This window comes from Ochotona princeps, chromosome 5 (genome assembly GCF_030435755.1).
Source record: "Ochotona princeps isolate mOchPri1 chromosome 5, mOchPri1.hap1, whole genome shotgun sequence".
NCBI classification, from domain to species: domain Eukaryota; kingdom Metazoa; phylum Chordata; class Mammalia; order Lagomorpha; family Ochotonidae; genus Ochotona; species Ochotona princeps.
The window spans coordinates 90886708-90900412 of record NC_080836.1 but is presented as its reverse complement, the minus strand read 5'-3'; the positions used below and the strand labels follow the sequence as shown (position 1 = coordinate 90900412).

Genomic DNA, 13705 nt, shown 5'->3' with positions numbered 1-13705 from the left:
GTGATGATTCTGCTTAATGTTTTGAGGGAAAATTGACAGATGGCTGTCCATAGCAGCTGCACTATTTTACATTTCTACCAGCGATGGTGTAAGAGTTACAATTCAGTTCTAATTCCTCTATATCCTGGCTCTCTCTCTCTCTCTCTCTCTCTCTCTCTCTCTCTTGCTCTCCCTCTGTGGTTTTGATTTGTACTTCTTAGCAGCATGCTCTGTGCCAAGCAGTAGACTGAACAGATTCCCAGGGGAGGCACAGTAATTATGGAAAGTGCTAGGGCCAGGGCAGACTCCCCAAACCATGTCTTGAAGTCTCTGTGAGGATGTGGCCTCCTCTCCATCCCATAACCACAACATAGGCTGCATTGACTGTGAGACCAGGAATGGCCAGTGCACAGGAGACTTGGACTGAGATGGGGAAGGGAAGCAGGCAGCCTGGTTGGTTACAGCTCAGACAGGAGAGCTTAGTGGGTAGTAGAGGTGTTTCCTGAAGAAGATGCCACGAAGGAAGGCCTGCTCTCCTTGGCCAGGAACTCCTTGCTGATGAAGCCATGGGTGGCCAGGATCTTGATGAGTCCATAGCGAAACTTTTGGCCAATGAAGGCATAGATGATGGGATTGAGGCAGCTGTGCAGGAAGCCTAGAATCTCTGTGGCCTCCAGGGCCCGGTCTATGTCATTGCGACGTGCACATGTTTCCTCAATCATTTGGGTCCTCATGAGGGTGTCTGCGAGCAGGACCAGGTTGTAGGGCAGCCAACAGAGCAGGAAGATGAGCACCACAGCAAAGATGACCCGCATGGCCCGGTGCTTCTGCCCCATGTGGGCCTTGAACAGCGTGCACAGGGTGAACCCATAGCAGAACAGCATGACCAGCAGGGGAATGACAAAGCCGAAGGTCTGGGGCAGAACTCGAAGCACCAAGCGCCACATTGTCGTGTTGTTACCCACATCCTCATAGCAGACCGGGCTGGAACTGGATGTGTAGACGGTTTTACGGATCAGTAACATGGGCAGGGACAGAATCAGAGACAGTCCCCACATGCTTAAGCATACGAACTTGACCAAGTGGCGCTTCTGGATCCAGGTGCGTGTAGCATGGACAATCGCCAGGTAGCGGTCCATACTGATGCAGGCCAGCAGCAGGATCCCACTGTAGAAATTGACCTCCTTCAGGAGTGAGACCACCTTGCACAGGGCTGTTCCAAAAATCCAGCCTTTCACCTTGGAGGTAGCCCAGATGGGCAAGGTCAAGGCAAAGAGGAGATCAGCTATGGCCAGGTTCAGTAGGTAGACATCAGTGACTGAGCAGGTGCTCCGGCTGTACAATATGACCAGCATCACCAGGGAGTTTCCCAGCAGGCTCAGCAGGAACACCACAGTGTACATGACAACCACAACATAACCGTTGGTGTCTAAGGCTTCCGGCCAGCATGGGGTAAATTCTTGCACATCAGGAGGCAGATCAGTGCTGTAACTATAGTTACTAAAATCACTGAAGAAATCTTCAGACAGGTAATTCTCCAAGACATACTCTTGCATTGTTGAGAGAGTCTTAAATCCAGGCCTGTGGAAGAGAGGCAAAGGTTACTACCCAAGCCATTCTCCCTTGACTCTTGCCCACACACCTGGGAGACTTGAACGGAAGCGTTCCTTGCTTGAGCTTGCATATCACATGGGAGGGATTTTTACTTCTAATATTAAATAGTAGAGACTCTAAGGTGATAGATTTAGTGACACATCATGCATTTTATCAAAAGGCTATATCATTCCCTTCAGTACCAGATAACAGCTCTTAGCAATTTCTGTGACATTGCCATCGCCCAAAACTTTGTTGTAAGTTCTCTTCAGAGAATCCCCACAGAACACTTGTCTGGGATCCCTCTAAGACAGGCATCTTTGGATACTGAGGCTGGGTTTAAAAAACCGGCACTGTGGTACAGTGGGTGAAGTCCTGCTGTGATGCTGATACCCCATATAAGTACCTGCTCAAATCCTGGCATGCGCCATTTCCAACCAAACTCCCTGCAAATGCTGCAAGCCAGATCTGGCCAGTCCAAAGCCAGGAGCCAGAAGCTTCTTCTGGGTCTCCCATGAGACTTAGCAATTCTTATCCTAGGGACACAGTTGGGAAAATTGAAGACGTGCTGTAGCTGGTGAAGCCACTGCCTGTGACGGGCATTCCACATAGGAGCATTGGTTTGAATCCCAGCTGCTCTGCTTCCTATCTGGCTCCCTGCCAATGTGCCTGGGAAAGCAGCAGAGGATGGCCCAAGTACTTAGGTCCATGTACCCATGTGGGAGAACTAGATAATTCCTGGCTTCAGCCTGGCACAACCCTGACTGCTTCAGCCATTTGGGGAGTGGGCCAGTGGATGGAGAATATCTCTCTCTCTCTCTCTCTCTCTCTCATACCTTTCCCTCTTTCTCTGCCAGTTTGTCTTCAAATAAATAAATCCTAGAGTCCCAAGTTAGAGATAGCCCAAATGCCCATTAGTGGATGAGTGGACAAACACAGTAAGGTTCATAGATATATTGAATACTACTCAGCCATAGGGAGCAAGGAAGTACTGAAACATAATGCAGAAGGCATACAAGGAAAACTTTATCCTCTGTAATTCCACCTCTGTGTGTTGATCTGAACAGATGCTTTAATAGAGTCAGATGTTAGCTCAGTGGCTGCCAAAACTGGTGGTGGTGGTGGGGAGGATGATGAAGAGCGCGGAGAGAAAATTAGCAAGTATAGGGCTTCTGGAATTGGTGGTGGTGATTGTATAGTACACTAAAAATCACAGAATTACACACTCTAAATGAGTGAAGTGTAAGTCATAGCTCAATAAAAGAAGATTAACCAAAAAATCAACCAAAGGTTATACAACCTTGCCAAGCAAATATTAAAGCAACAACAGCCAAAGATGCCCTATGAAGGTGTTCTTGTGAGCAGAGGACAGTCTTGGCTGCTGTCAATCTTACAGAGCCAAGGAGAAATTTGAAGGGGATTAAGAGAACCTGGAAAAAATGTCCTTCCAGGCTTCCCCTTTCTGGGAAGGTTCTGTTCCTCCGTATGCAAAGGTGGCCAGCTAAATTACTGCCCAGTATTCTGAGATCAGAGCTGGAAAAGACTTGATCAGTCTAGAAAGATGTGATGAAGAGAGTAAAGCCCTGTCTGGCTAGGAAAGTAGGGAGGAAATCAGAGAGGCAGGTGATCCAGCTGGCTTGGCTAGTGTGGATGGCAAGACCTGAAAAAAAGTTACTGGCTCGGCAATCTCACAGCCAAGAGGTCATGGAGTCACGGATGAGTTACCTCTGAGAACAGAGGGTCAGAGTTGCTCATAAGGGAATAAATGACCTAAGGGAAGCTCCTGCACCTTTAAGTGGATGCAGAATGTGGCAGGTGCAGAGAATGTGCGTCCTGTGCGGAGAGAACCATGTGTCCCTACAATAGTGAGAAGGCCAGTTGAGGCAGCTGCAGAAATGGCCCTGTCTGAAAACCTGCAGCAGCGGAGTGTGATTTGCAAGGAAATCCTCATTCCAGGTGACCCCATGTTCAGCTGGGCTGTGGAGGGCAGGTGAAGGCAGCAGGTGCATGGTTAAATGCATGCTCCCGGATATCGAACATCAGCTTGAGGTTCTAGAGGGAGGATAAAAGGCATAGAGCTCAGAAAAGAGAACCAGGCCTGGAACATGGATGTTTGTGATTGACATTTGCTTTTTAGTTCAGCAGTCCCTCAACTGAAGGGGTGGGTGGAATGAGGAACAAACTGAGGTGAGGGAAGGTGACACATGTGAGGGTTGCACGATGCCTTGCAGGTACATGGTCTCCCCTCTGACACTGCATGTGGATGCTATTAGCTTCATTTCCAGGGGAGAGGCTCAGCCAGCAGCCTCTGAGCACAGGGTCTGCAGGTGGTTTTGCTGGGATCACAGCAAGCTCCCAACGACTTGACTCGCATTGTTTTCAATTTACAGCCATACTTCTTAAAAACATGACCTGTCATCTATTAAACACAGCTAGCCGTCAGCTAGGATCCTGAGCCATCATTTAGTCAACTTGTGTGCAGGATCCTCTCAGGTCTCTGTTTTGTGCTTTGCTGTCCTTTGCCAGAATGCAGGGATGATAAACCAAAGGCCCTTGACCTGTGTGGCATCTGCTAGCCACTCTGTCACATTCTTGGTGGCCAGTGGGAATACTCTGGTGCAGCAAAAATGCTAGCCTATTCATGACTCAGAGCATTTCAGAGATTCCAGGGGTGGGCTGAATTCCAAGAGTGCTTGAATGATCCCAAGCATTTAAGGCAACCTCTCTAATAACAAAATATTCTGATGTTCTAATGTAATCTGCTATTCTATCTCATAATTGACAGATAGAGCTGAGCCAGCAGCACTTTGCCTGTCTAAAGACCCAATTCCAGCCAAAGTAAGGGGGGCTGGCAGAGTCCAGATGAGGGAATTGGCATCCGTGAGGGGCTGTTGGAGAGGATTGTAGGGAAGGAGGCAGAGTCTGCCTTGGAGGAAAAGGAAGCTGAAAGCAAGTAATTGAAGGCATTGAGGAGTGGCAGGTTGGGATGGGTGCTGGGAACAGTGCATGTGGGCCTCAATGGGTTAAAGGAGCAGAGATATTCTAGGTGGGATGTGGGGCTGTTCACCTGTAGGACACCTCCAGGAAGATGGCTGCAGCCAAGGGCAGAGCGGTGGTAGCTGGTAGCAGGTGCATAGCTGAGGAAGAATTCAGGGAGGAGCTTTGGAGGCTGCGAGATGCTGTTGAGAGCCATGCATAATTACTTTCCAGGTCAGCTCCTTGTTACATAGCCATCTTACAGACTCCTGGGTTCCTGCTGGGGGTTTTCTGGCCAGGCTTTCCATTTCGCAGATGAGGAAACTGAGATCTAGACAAGGGAAGTGTCTTGCTTGGATTTCTCTCATCTTTGCCCTGATTTCAGCAGGCTTGGCTGCCCTGGTCCACTCCTCCCCGCTGCCCCCGCTCCTGGCTCCTGGCTTCTGGGTGCTGCTGCGTACAGGTCAAAGTGAATGTTCCTGAAGACAACAGATGGCAGCTTTCCTCCGTGCACCCCGAGCCTCGCTTCCCTCTTCAGAACCCTGCAAGCCTCAGACTCCTTTATGCCTCATGCCGTGAGAATCCACAGCCCCAGACGGGCCCCTTCCTTCCTCCTCAGCCATCTGCTCTGATCCTGCGTCTTCTATGGGCCCTGCTGTTATTTCTGGGCACTGGATCTGAGGACCCCAATTACTGTAACAGCTCCCACTGCTGGGAGAGACGAGACCCTTCCGTGTGGAAAGAAAGCCTTTTGGTCAAAGTTAAAAATCCTACCCGGGTTCAAATACACTTTGGACAGCAGGGCTGACTGACACTGGGGACACCTTTTGTCACCTTGGCTGGTGGTTATAAGCGAGAATAAACACAGGTAGAGCTGTGAGCTTAACTCCTGACCCCAGGAGCAGTGCCTCAGACCCTTCTGCTAGCCCTTTCTATGCCTCTTGTCCCCATTCACCCCAGGGCCAGGACCTAGAAGCTTCTCAAAGCCCATAGCCAACTCACTTAGGTAGATCAGCCCAAAGGAAAGAGCTTTGGCTCCACCTGCTTTTAGCACATATTGGGGATGAAAGCAGTGACCCTGGATAAATGATGCTGCCTTTAGAGGCTGCTTACATATGTACAAAGGCTCCCTAGAGTAACTGGGCAAGTGACTTTTCCTTTATGAATCTCAGTTTACCCATTTGCAGAATGGATGGGGTCAATATCAGAATGCGACTGTTCAGATGGCAATAAGGATGAAAGCAGGGATCACCCACACAGTGCCTAGGACACATGTCTCACTGTTGAGATCACTGTCTGTGAGACAGTTTATTGTCTGATCACTTGGGATGTCGTCCCCGTACTGCTTCTGGTCCATCCTAATTTGCCTTGACCTGGGCACCCGTTCTGGGCCAACTGCACATTAAGATGTGATTCATTTCATCACCACATAACCCCACGAAATGGATGAGGAAATTAATCTTGTAAAAGGTTAAGCGACTTACCTAGAGTGACACAGCTGAATTGGGCTTCCAGAAGTTTTTTTTTTTTTTTAACAGTTTTCAATCTGTTCTCCAATCCTCAATTCTGTCCGCTAGAACAAAAAGCAGAACCCCAGCCTCAGGTTTTCTGCTCTTGGGGTGCTCTCTGCTGCAAAACCTACCCCCTGGCCCACAGCCAGCTCCCAAGGGGGTAGAGAGGGAAGCCAGATTGGACATTGCCCAACAGAACCACTTCTCAATGTCCGGCAAGGCAATTTCATTTCTGCAGAGCACAGGTATGTGGCTAAGTAGAGAAAAAGCTGGCATCTCCACTTGACTTTGTTGTTAATGGCCAGGTGAACTTGGACGAGTCGTTTCCTCTCACATGCTGGCACATCTCTTTGGCCAGTGGGGGAGACAGTGCTACCGCTGTTCCACCCAGTAAGATAGTTAATAATCATTTAAATGCCAATTAATTCAAATACAAGAAAAAGATTGTTCTTTTGTCATCCAAGCCATAGGTGCTCCATAATCATAAATGCCTAGCAGGTGTCTAGCAGACAGAAGCTTGGCACTGTGGTGGAAATACTCCGGGACACTGCTGTATAGGTTAAGTGTTTTTTAGCTCTTAAGCCCCTGCAATTCCAACCCCATAGGGAGGACCTCAGGGGATCTCTCAGAAGAGGCCAAGTTCTCCCAAATCTCTTCCATCACAAGACTTCCCTGGCTGTCCCAAGGATAAGCAATTCACCTACCTGATGTTGCGGTGACAGCGACTGCTTTGGCTGGAATGGCCACTGATACCTCACCGAGACTCAAGGCTTGGTAGCTGACAGCTGTCAGACAGGAAAAAAAAAAAGTGAAGCAGCCTCGATGGGGAAACTGCTGATGTGGGTGGCTTAGGGGAGGTGTTCCCACCCCAACAGGAACCAGGAGGGCTGTCCTGGGACTCAATACATGCCAAGAGCCTGCCTGAAAAGGCTGGGGTTAGCCCCAGGGGATGGCTGTGCGTTCCTAACAGCTTCTGAAGCAGCCTGTCAGTCTGAAAGAGGTTTTCCTAGTCTACCTTGGGTCTCTGAGTGTCCTGAACTTACACCTGCTTTGCAAGAAGGAAGTGGTACCCCAGCCCCTCCCCGGCCCCACTACCTGTGGACTTACCTGAACTTGCATAAACAGTTCCTGCCATCTTTTCTGCCCTGCAGGTCTAGGCATCTTCCCATATTATTCCACCACTCCCAGCCTCTGTTGTTGGGAACCCTTGGATAGGGTGGGAAGTCAGTGCCTTGAGAAACTTGAGTGCCCCTTGAAGAACTTTCCTAATGTCCCCTCTGTCCCACAGCTAGCTCTTCCCCTTCTGCCCCTGAACTTGGCTCCTGTCCTGGGACATACTTCTCTCTGTCCTGTGACCCCCTCGCCAGCTGCCATGCTTCTGGCTTCTCCTTTTTGCTGACAGGCTTCTTAGATGTGCAGTGAGAAGTCTCTGACCTCTCGTTCTCACCTCAGGTTTGCTGTTCCACAGATGCTACCACTGGCTTCCTTCCTGTCTATGGTGCAGCTGGAGTGATCTTCTGCTAAGGGCAGACCCCTGGATTGCCAAACTCAGTTTGCGCTCTGCCCAGATAAAACTGCTTTAACTGTGTGAAAAGGGCCGTGCATATTGTAAAGAATGCAGACATCAGGAAAGTGTAGAGTAGAGCTTGGAAGCCTGCCTTACTTCTACGCACTCCTCAGTTCCCTATTGCCTACAGTCCTGCGTGCATGTCTTTAGATTTCCCCCCACTAAATCCAACCTATGCTTTCCTTCCATTTTTCTGCTTAGTAAAAAATATAATTTTATTAATTGCATTGTCTTATACTTTAGCACTATGTAGTGGACCCTTTCTCAATCAGCACCTATAGCTCCTTATGTCTTCTTCTGGTGACCCTGTTGGATACATCATGATTTTTTCAGTTCATGCATATATACTTAGTGCTTCTCTCTAGCACCTTCACACACAGGTGTCTCGGAACTTGCATGAGTGTTTCTGTACCTTTGGGATAATTTTGCCGGGTAGGACCCATTTTGATAAGAACTGTGGGCTGCTCTTCTTAAGGTGCCAAGTTCCTCTGCCATTATCAGTTTCTGGAAGTGTCTGTCACCTCCTGTATGTACTGCAAACATCAAATGTGACGTCTTTCCTCCCTACCACACAGTAGGAAACAATAGCCATTGGGCAGCTTGATGTCTGCTTGCCAGTGAGACTGTATCTCTTCCCACAATTTCTGCAGGACATTGGATATCCATGTAACTGTGTTCACAATTTGGGAATATTAATTTAGGAAATTGGTAAAGTCTGTTAAAATTTATTTGAAAATTTATTTGAAAAGCTGTTAGAGAGACAGAGCAGCAGCAGAGAGAGAAAGAGTTTTCATCTGTTAGTTCACTCCCAGACAGCCACAACCACTGGGGCCGGATCGGGTTGGAAGTCAGCGGCTACGTCAGGGTCTCTCACGTGGGTACAGGGTCCCAAGGACTTAGGTCATTTCCCACTGCTTTCCCAGGCCATAAGCAGGATGCTGGATCAGAAGTGGAGCAGCCAGGACTAGAACTGGTGTCCATAGGAGATGCCGGTGCTACAGGCAGAGGCTTAGCTTCTGCTATGTCACAGTGCCAGCCCCTTGGATCATTTTAAAACAAGATTTTAAAAAAATGTTTATGGAGTACTATGCAATGTTTCAGTGCATTTATACACAGTGTAATTTTCATTCAATATCCATACATTCACCTTCAAACATTTAATGTTTGTTCATGGTGAAATGTCCCCAGTCCCATCTTCCAGTTTTCTTCCTTTTTTTCTTTTTCTTAAAGATCTATTTTTATCGGACAGTCAGGTGGCAGCTTAACCTGATATACCACAACATTTGCCCCAGAACCCTAGAACTTGTTAATCCTATGCAGTACCCAGTAATCGCCACTCCCCACCTTCCTCCTCCCAGTGTCTGGTATACACTAGCGGGCATGCAACCTCTCTCTACCTCCATCTCCACAACTGAATCCCACAGCCTCCTTCTCTCCTACTTCCTCCTGTGTGCTCTTCCTCTTTGTTGCTTTGTGACTCAATCAATTCCTGGAGAATGCTGGCTCCAGAGTTCTACCTTGGTCCTATCTTTTTCTCACTGCCCTTCTTTCCCCAGGTAAGTCCCAGCCTTCATGGCTTCAGTTCCCACCCACTGTGTGCCATGTTGCCTATACTTGTTGTTTCCCACCAGTTCCTCCCTAAGCTCTAAACTCTGACACTCAGAGGCTTCTGCAATCCATCCCAGACCCCGGAGATGCTGCAGCCTCAGCACATGAAAAACTTATATTTTTTGTGTTGCGGTACAGGGGGTTAAGCTGCTGCTTGTGTTGCTGGCATCCCATAGGGGCACTGGTTCTAGTCCTGAACACTTCACTTCTGATCCATCTCCTTCTGATGTGTCTGGGAAAGCAACAGAAGAAAGTCCCTGTGCTTGGACCTATCCTACTCCTGTGGGATCCAGGAGCCAGGCAGGACCCAACCTTTACCATGACGATCATTTGAGGAGTGACCCAGAGGATGGAAGAGCTTCTCTCACTCCCCCTCCCCAGAACTCTTTCTAATAAATGAAAATAAACCTAAATGCATACATTAAATTAAAAAGCCCCATCATTCCCTTGTCCTAGAAACTGGTCCTTCTGCCCAGTCAGACCACACACATGCTGTTTCATGCCTCTTTTAGTGTCTTTTTTTTTCTTTAAATTTTATTTTTGATAATGCTTACATAGTTGAGAAGGATACCTGCCCTTGTGCACCACTCTTTGGGGTGGGAAGGGTCAAGGAATAGGGGGAAATGGATGAGACCATTGTTTCTGATTTCCTTTTTCTTCTTCTTGTATCTGGGGGGAGGGGAAAGAGAAGGGAAGAAGCCTCACCCAGCAGCCTAAACACGTCAGTTCCCCCAGGGACGGGAAATGGCCACCCGCTATCATTTCAGGGTCCCTGATGGGGAACATGTTTTGCTAATACTGCTTAAGTGATTTAGATAGTCCTGAAATGCTGTTGATTTTGTTGCTCCAAGGTTGAGGAAATCCTTCTAAGATCCATTGGCTGGCATAATCCGTCCACCTTAGAGTCTCCATTCACCCAGATAATTGCTGTCAAAGCCTGGCTGGGATAATTGTCCAATTTATTCTGTTCTCCATCCTCTGCTGTGGTACTAGATGTCCTCTGCAGGGCCTAATGAATGGCTGTATCCCCCATGTGCATCTGGCATGCCATCCACTGCACCATCGTCAGCAACTGAGGAGGCCCAGTACTACCACTTCTGACCATCATTCTTGATGATCTGTTTCTTCCTTGCATCCTCCCAGGTGTGTGAGGTGATACTCATTCCCTCTTACGCCTGAGTTACAGCCATGCCTGTCCTGTGGAGGCTGTGAGTTCTGGAGCCGGTCTGAGTGAAGACCTTGACATCAACCTACAAGCACCCTGCTGGTCCCACTTACTAGCTGCAAACCTTCAGTCTTGTCAGGTGTTAGCTTCATCACCTGTGAAGTGGGCATCATGAGAGGACCAGTGAATCTGTATTTACATTGTGCTTGGGACAGTGCCTCTCCCTGTTAGCGCCTCCACTTCCTCCTAAGTGATTTCTGCCCCTATCAAGTCATCCTTCACTCTGCTTCTAGAATTTTCTTCCTAAACTAAAGCTGATCACTGTCTTTTGCTATTAGACCCTTCAAAAATCCTTGCTGCCCTCAGGTAAGGCAAAGCTCCTCAACTGGCCACATGGAACGCCCCCCACACACCTCACTACCCCCTGTCAGCTCCACAGCCCTGCCATTCCAGGCCACATCACCAAGGCCCTTGAGTCCAGTCCTTGGGAACCATATGCGGGGCCCACAGGAGAGCTGACATCCTTTGGAGATCTTGGCATTACATTACCCTTTGTCTTATACTGTGGTTCGAACATTAGTTGGCTCCTGAACCCGTGCAGAACTTTAACCCCCAAAGTCCTAGGTTAGTGCTAGGAGGGCAGAAACCTAACCCAATTACGGTGTTTGCAGATGGGGCCTATTGAGGTTGACTTGGTTGAGTTGTTAGGGCACAGCCCGTCCATGACATCTTGTTCGCTTCAGAGGAGATGACACAGGTTCTGCCAGACACGCATGTCCTCTTGCCACACAGTGCCCTGTGTGGCCTAGGAACTCTGTTTCATCTGCATGCCACCTGCCATTGCCATTGCCATTGCTGCCTGCACCAGGAACCAGGCCGTTAATTACGGGCTGTCTGAACTTGAACTTGGACCTCGAAGTGTGAATGCCTGATGAACTTCTCTTTCTTCCATAAATAGCTTGTCTGAAACTTTTCTTTCCTGTTCTGCACTTGAAAGGCAGATTTACAGAGAGAGTGCATGTGACAGTTGGGCCAGGTTGAAGCCTGGAGTTAAAACTCCATTCAGGTCTCCCATGTGGATGCAGGGGCCCAAGCACTTGGGTCATCTTCTGCTGCTTTCCCAGGTCATTAGCAGGAAGCTGGATTGGAAGTGGAACAGCTAGGACATGAACAAGTTCGCATATGATATACTAGTATAACAAATGGTGGCTTTACCCGCAATGCCACAGCACTGGCCCCCTGTCTTGGGTGGGTGATAGTGGCAAACCTGCCCCCCTGGTCTAGCCAGCTCCTCTCTGTGCACATGCAGCTCGGGATCTGCCACCCGTCACGCATCTGGCTGCTTTCTGCCCTAATGGTAAGATTCTTGACAGCACGGCTGGTTTTCTTTTTCTTCTCCTAGCCAGATAACAGTATCTGGCATATCATCCCTGCTTCAGACAGTCCTTTGAGCACTGAATGAATTGACAAAGGCTGGAGGAACTTTTGGATGCCAGGGTATCCCATCAACATTGAACTCAGAGAAACCTGTGATTTTTTTGCTCGGATTTCCCAGGACATGTGCAGCCCAGGAAGGCATGTGCAGGTCAAGTGAGTGGCAACATGTCCACCACACAGGCTCAGGGTCAGGCTCCATCTGCTTGCTGGGATCTTCAGATCCTGGGCAAGGTGCTCCCTAAAGATCTGTGGAAAGTCTTATTGGCGCCTTTTCCACTCTCAGCCCTTGACCCCTTGCTAATGAGTCCTCTTCCAGGAGCATCTCACTCCTCTTTGCAAAGAGGTCCCCACGAGAAAAGCAGTGGAGGATGGCACAGGTGTTGGGGTCCCCGTCACTCATGTGGGAGACTTGAAGAAGTTTCTAACTCCTGGTTTCAGTCTGGCCAAGCCCTGGCCATTGTGGCTGGCTGCGGGAGTGCACCTGCACATGAATGACATTTAATCTTTGTCTCATCCTCTCTCTAATTCTCACTCTTAAACATAGAAATCCTTAAAAAAAAAAAGGAGCCTTGAGCAGCTTCCTCCCTCCCCCATCCCCAATCAGGTCAAATTCCATGGTATTACCACTGCTCAAATATGATTTCTTTCCTCTTCCCCTTCTTTTTTTTTTTTTTACATGTCTGGAATTTATTAAGATTAGAATTCCATTTTGTATTAAACTAAAAAATTCACATACAATTTTAAGATTTATTTATTTTTATTGGAAAGGCTGATATACAGAGAGGAAGAGAGAGAGAGAGGAAGATCTTCCGTCGGATGATTCACTCCCCAAGTGGCCGCAATGGCTGGAGCTGAGCCAATCTGAAGCCAGGAGCCAGAAGCTCTTCTGGGTCTCCCACACAGGTGCAGGGTCCCAAGGCTTTGGACTGTCCTCGACTGCTTCCCCAGGCCACAAGCACGGAACTGAATGGGAAGTGGGGCCACTGGATTAGAACCGGTGCCCATATGGGGTCCTGGCGCGTTTAAGGCGAGGACTTTAACTACTACGCTATTGCACCGGGCCCACATACAACTTAAAAAAATGTTTATGATACAATTCCATAAGCTCTGGGATTTTCTTTGTCCCCTCTCCAAACTCCTTCCCCCCACTTATCAAATATGATTACTTGTGCCTTAATCTGAGCCTGTGGGTGAGTCTGCTCCCCGGAGGGATGGCTGCCCCGAGGGTTCCGGGAAACCCCCTGTGGACTTGCCCCACCTTGCTCACGTGCAAATGAGAAGTTCTCGGTTCTCTAGGGCAGAGGAGCTGTTGTGAAACTCTTGCTCCATGCAAAGGCAGCGGAAAGCAGCCCTGGGCCAGCCTTGAACCCCAGAGGCTGGCCCTGGGCTCTGGCCGGAGCCACAGGATTGCCCAACTGCTGTGGCATGATGTATGTCAGTCAGAGAACAGGGCAGAGGGCACGTTTACCGGAGGGGCACAGAGTACCCCCGGAAGGGCAGCAAGCACTTTTTCCCGGGCCCACACTTTTTCAGGAACCGTGTTCTCGGAAGTATCGCAGTTAGGGGCCCAGTGAATGACCTAGAACCGATATCATCTTTCTGGACAGTTCAGGGGAAATGATCTGATGCTGTGGTCAGCTCACTGTCTTTTCCACAGAATGAACACTGCAAAGAGAACCCCTTCAGCTTAGCTCCTCCTCCAAGGGTATTCAGCCTGGCAGTGACAAGGCCCCCATAGGGGTTGGAGGGGAAGCAGAGGAAGGGCCAAGCTCTATGCCTGGCCTTCTCTCCTGCCCACTCCAGCCAGGGGCCCAGGGACTGCTGGAGCTCTCCCACATGGGCACCCAGAGTCAGCAATGTGCAGCTCCT

The 13705-nt window shown here is 49.0% G+C and overlaps 1 protein-coding gene across 1 annotated transcript; it reads right to left on the bottom strand.

Annotated features, from left to right (window-relative positions):
• Positions 1-453: 453 nt before the first annotated feature.
• Positions 454-1602, bottom strand: CXCR2 (C-X-C motif chemokine receptor 2). Its single transcript, XM_004577235.4, has one exon. It carries the CDS (start codon positions 1533-1535, stop codon positions 459-461), a length of 1077 nt encoding a protein of 358 aa, XP_004577292.2. The 5' UTR covers positions 1536-1602; the 3' UTR covers positions 454-458.
• Between the last annotated feature and the right edge of the window lie 12103 nt (positions 1603-13705).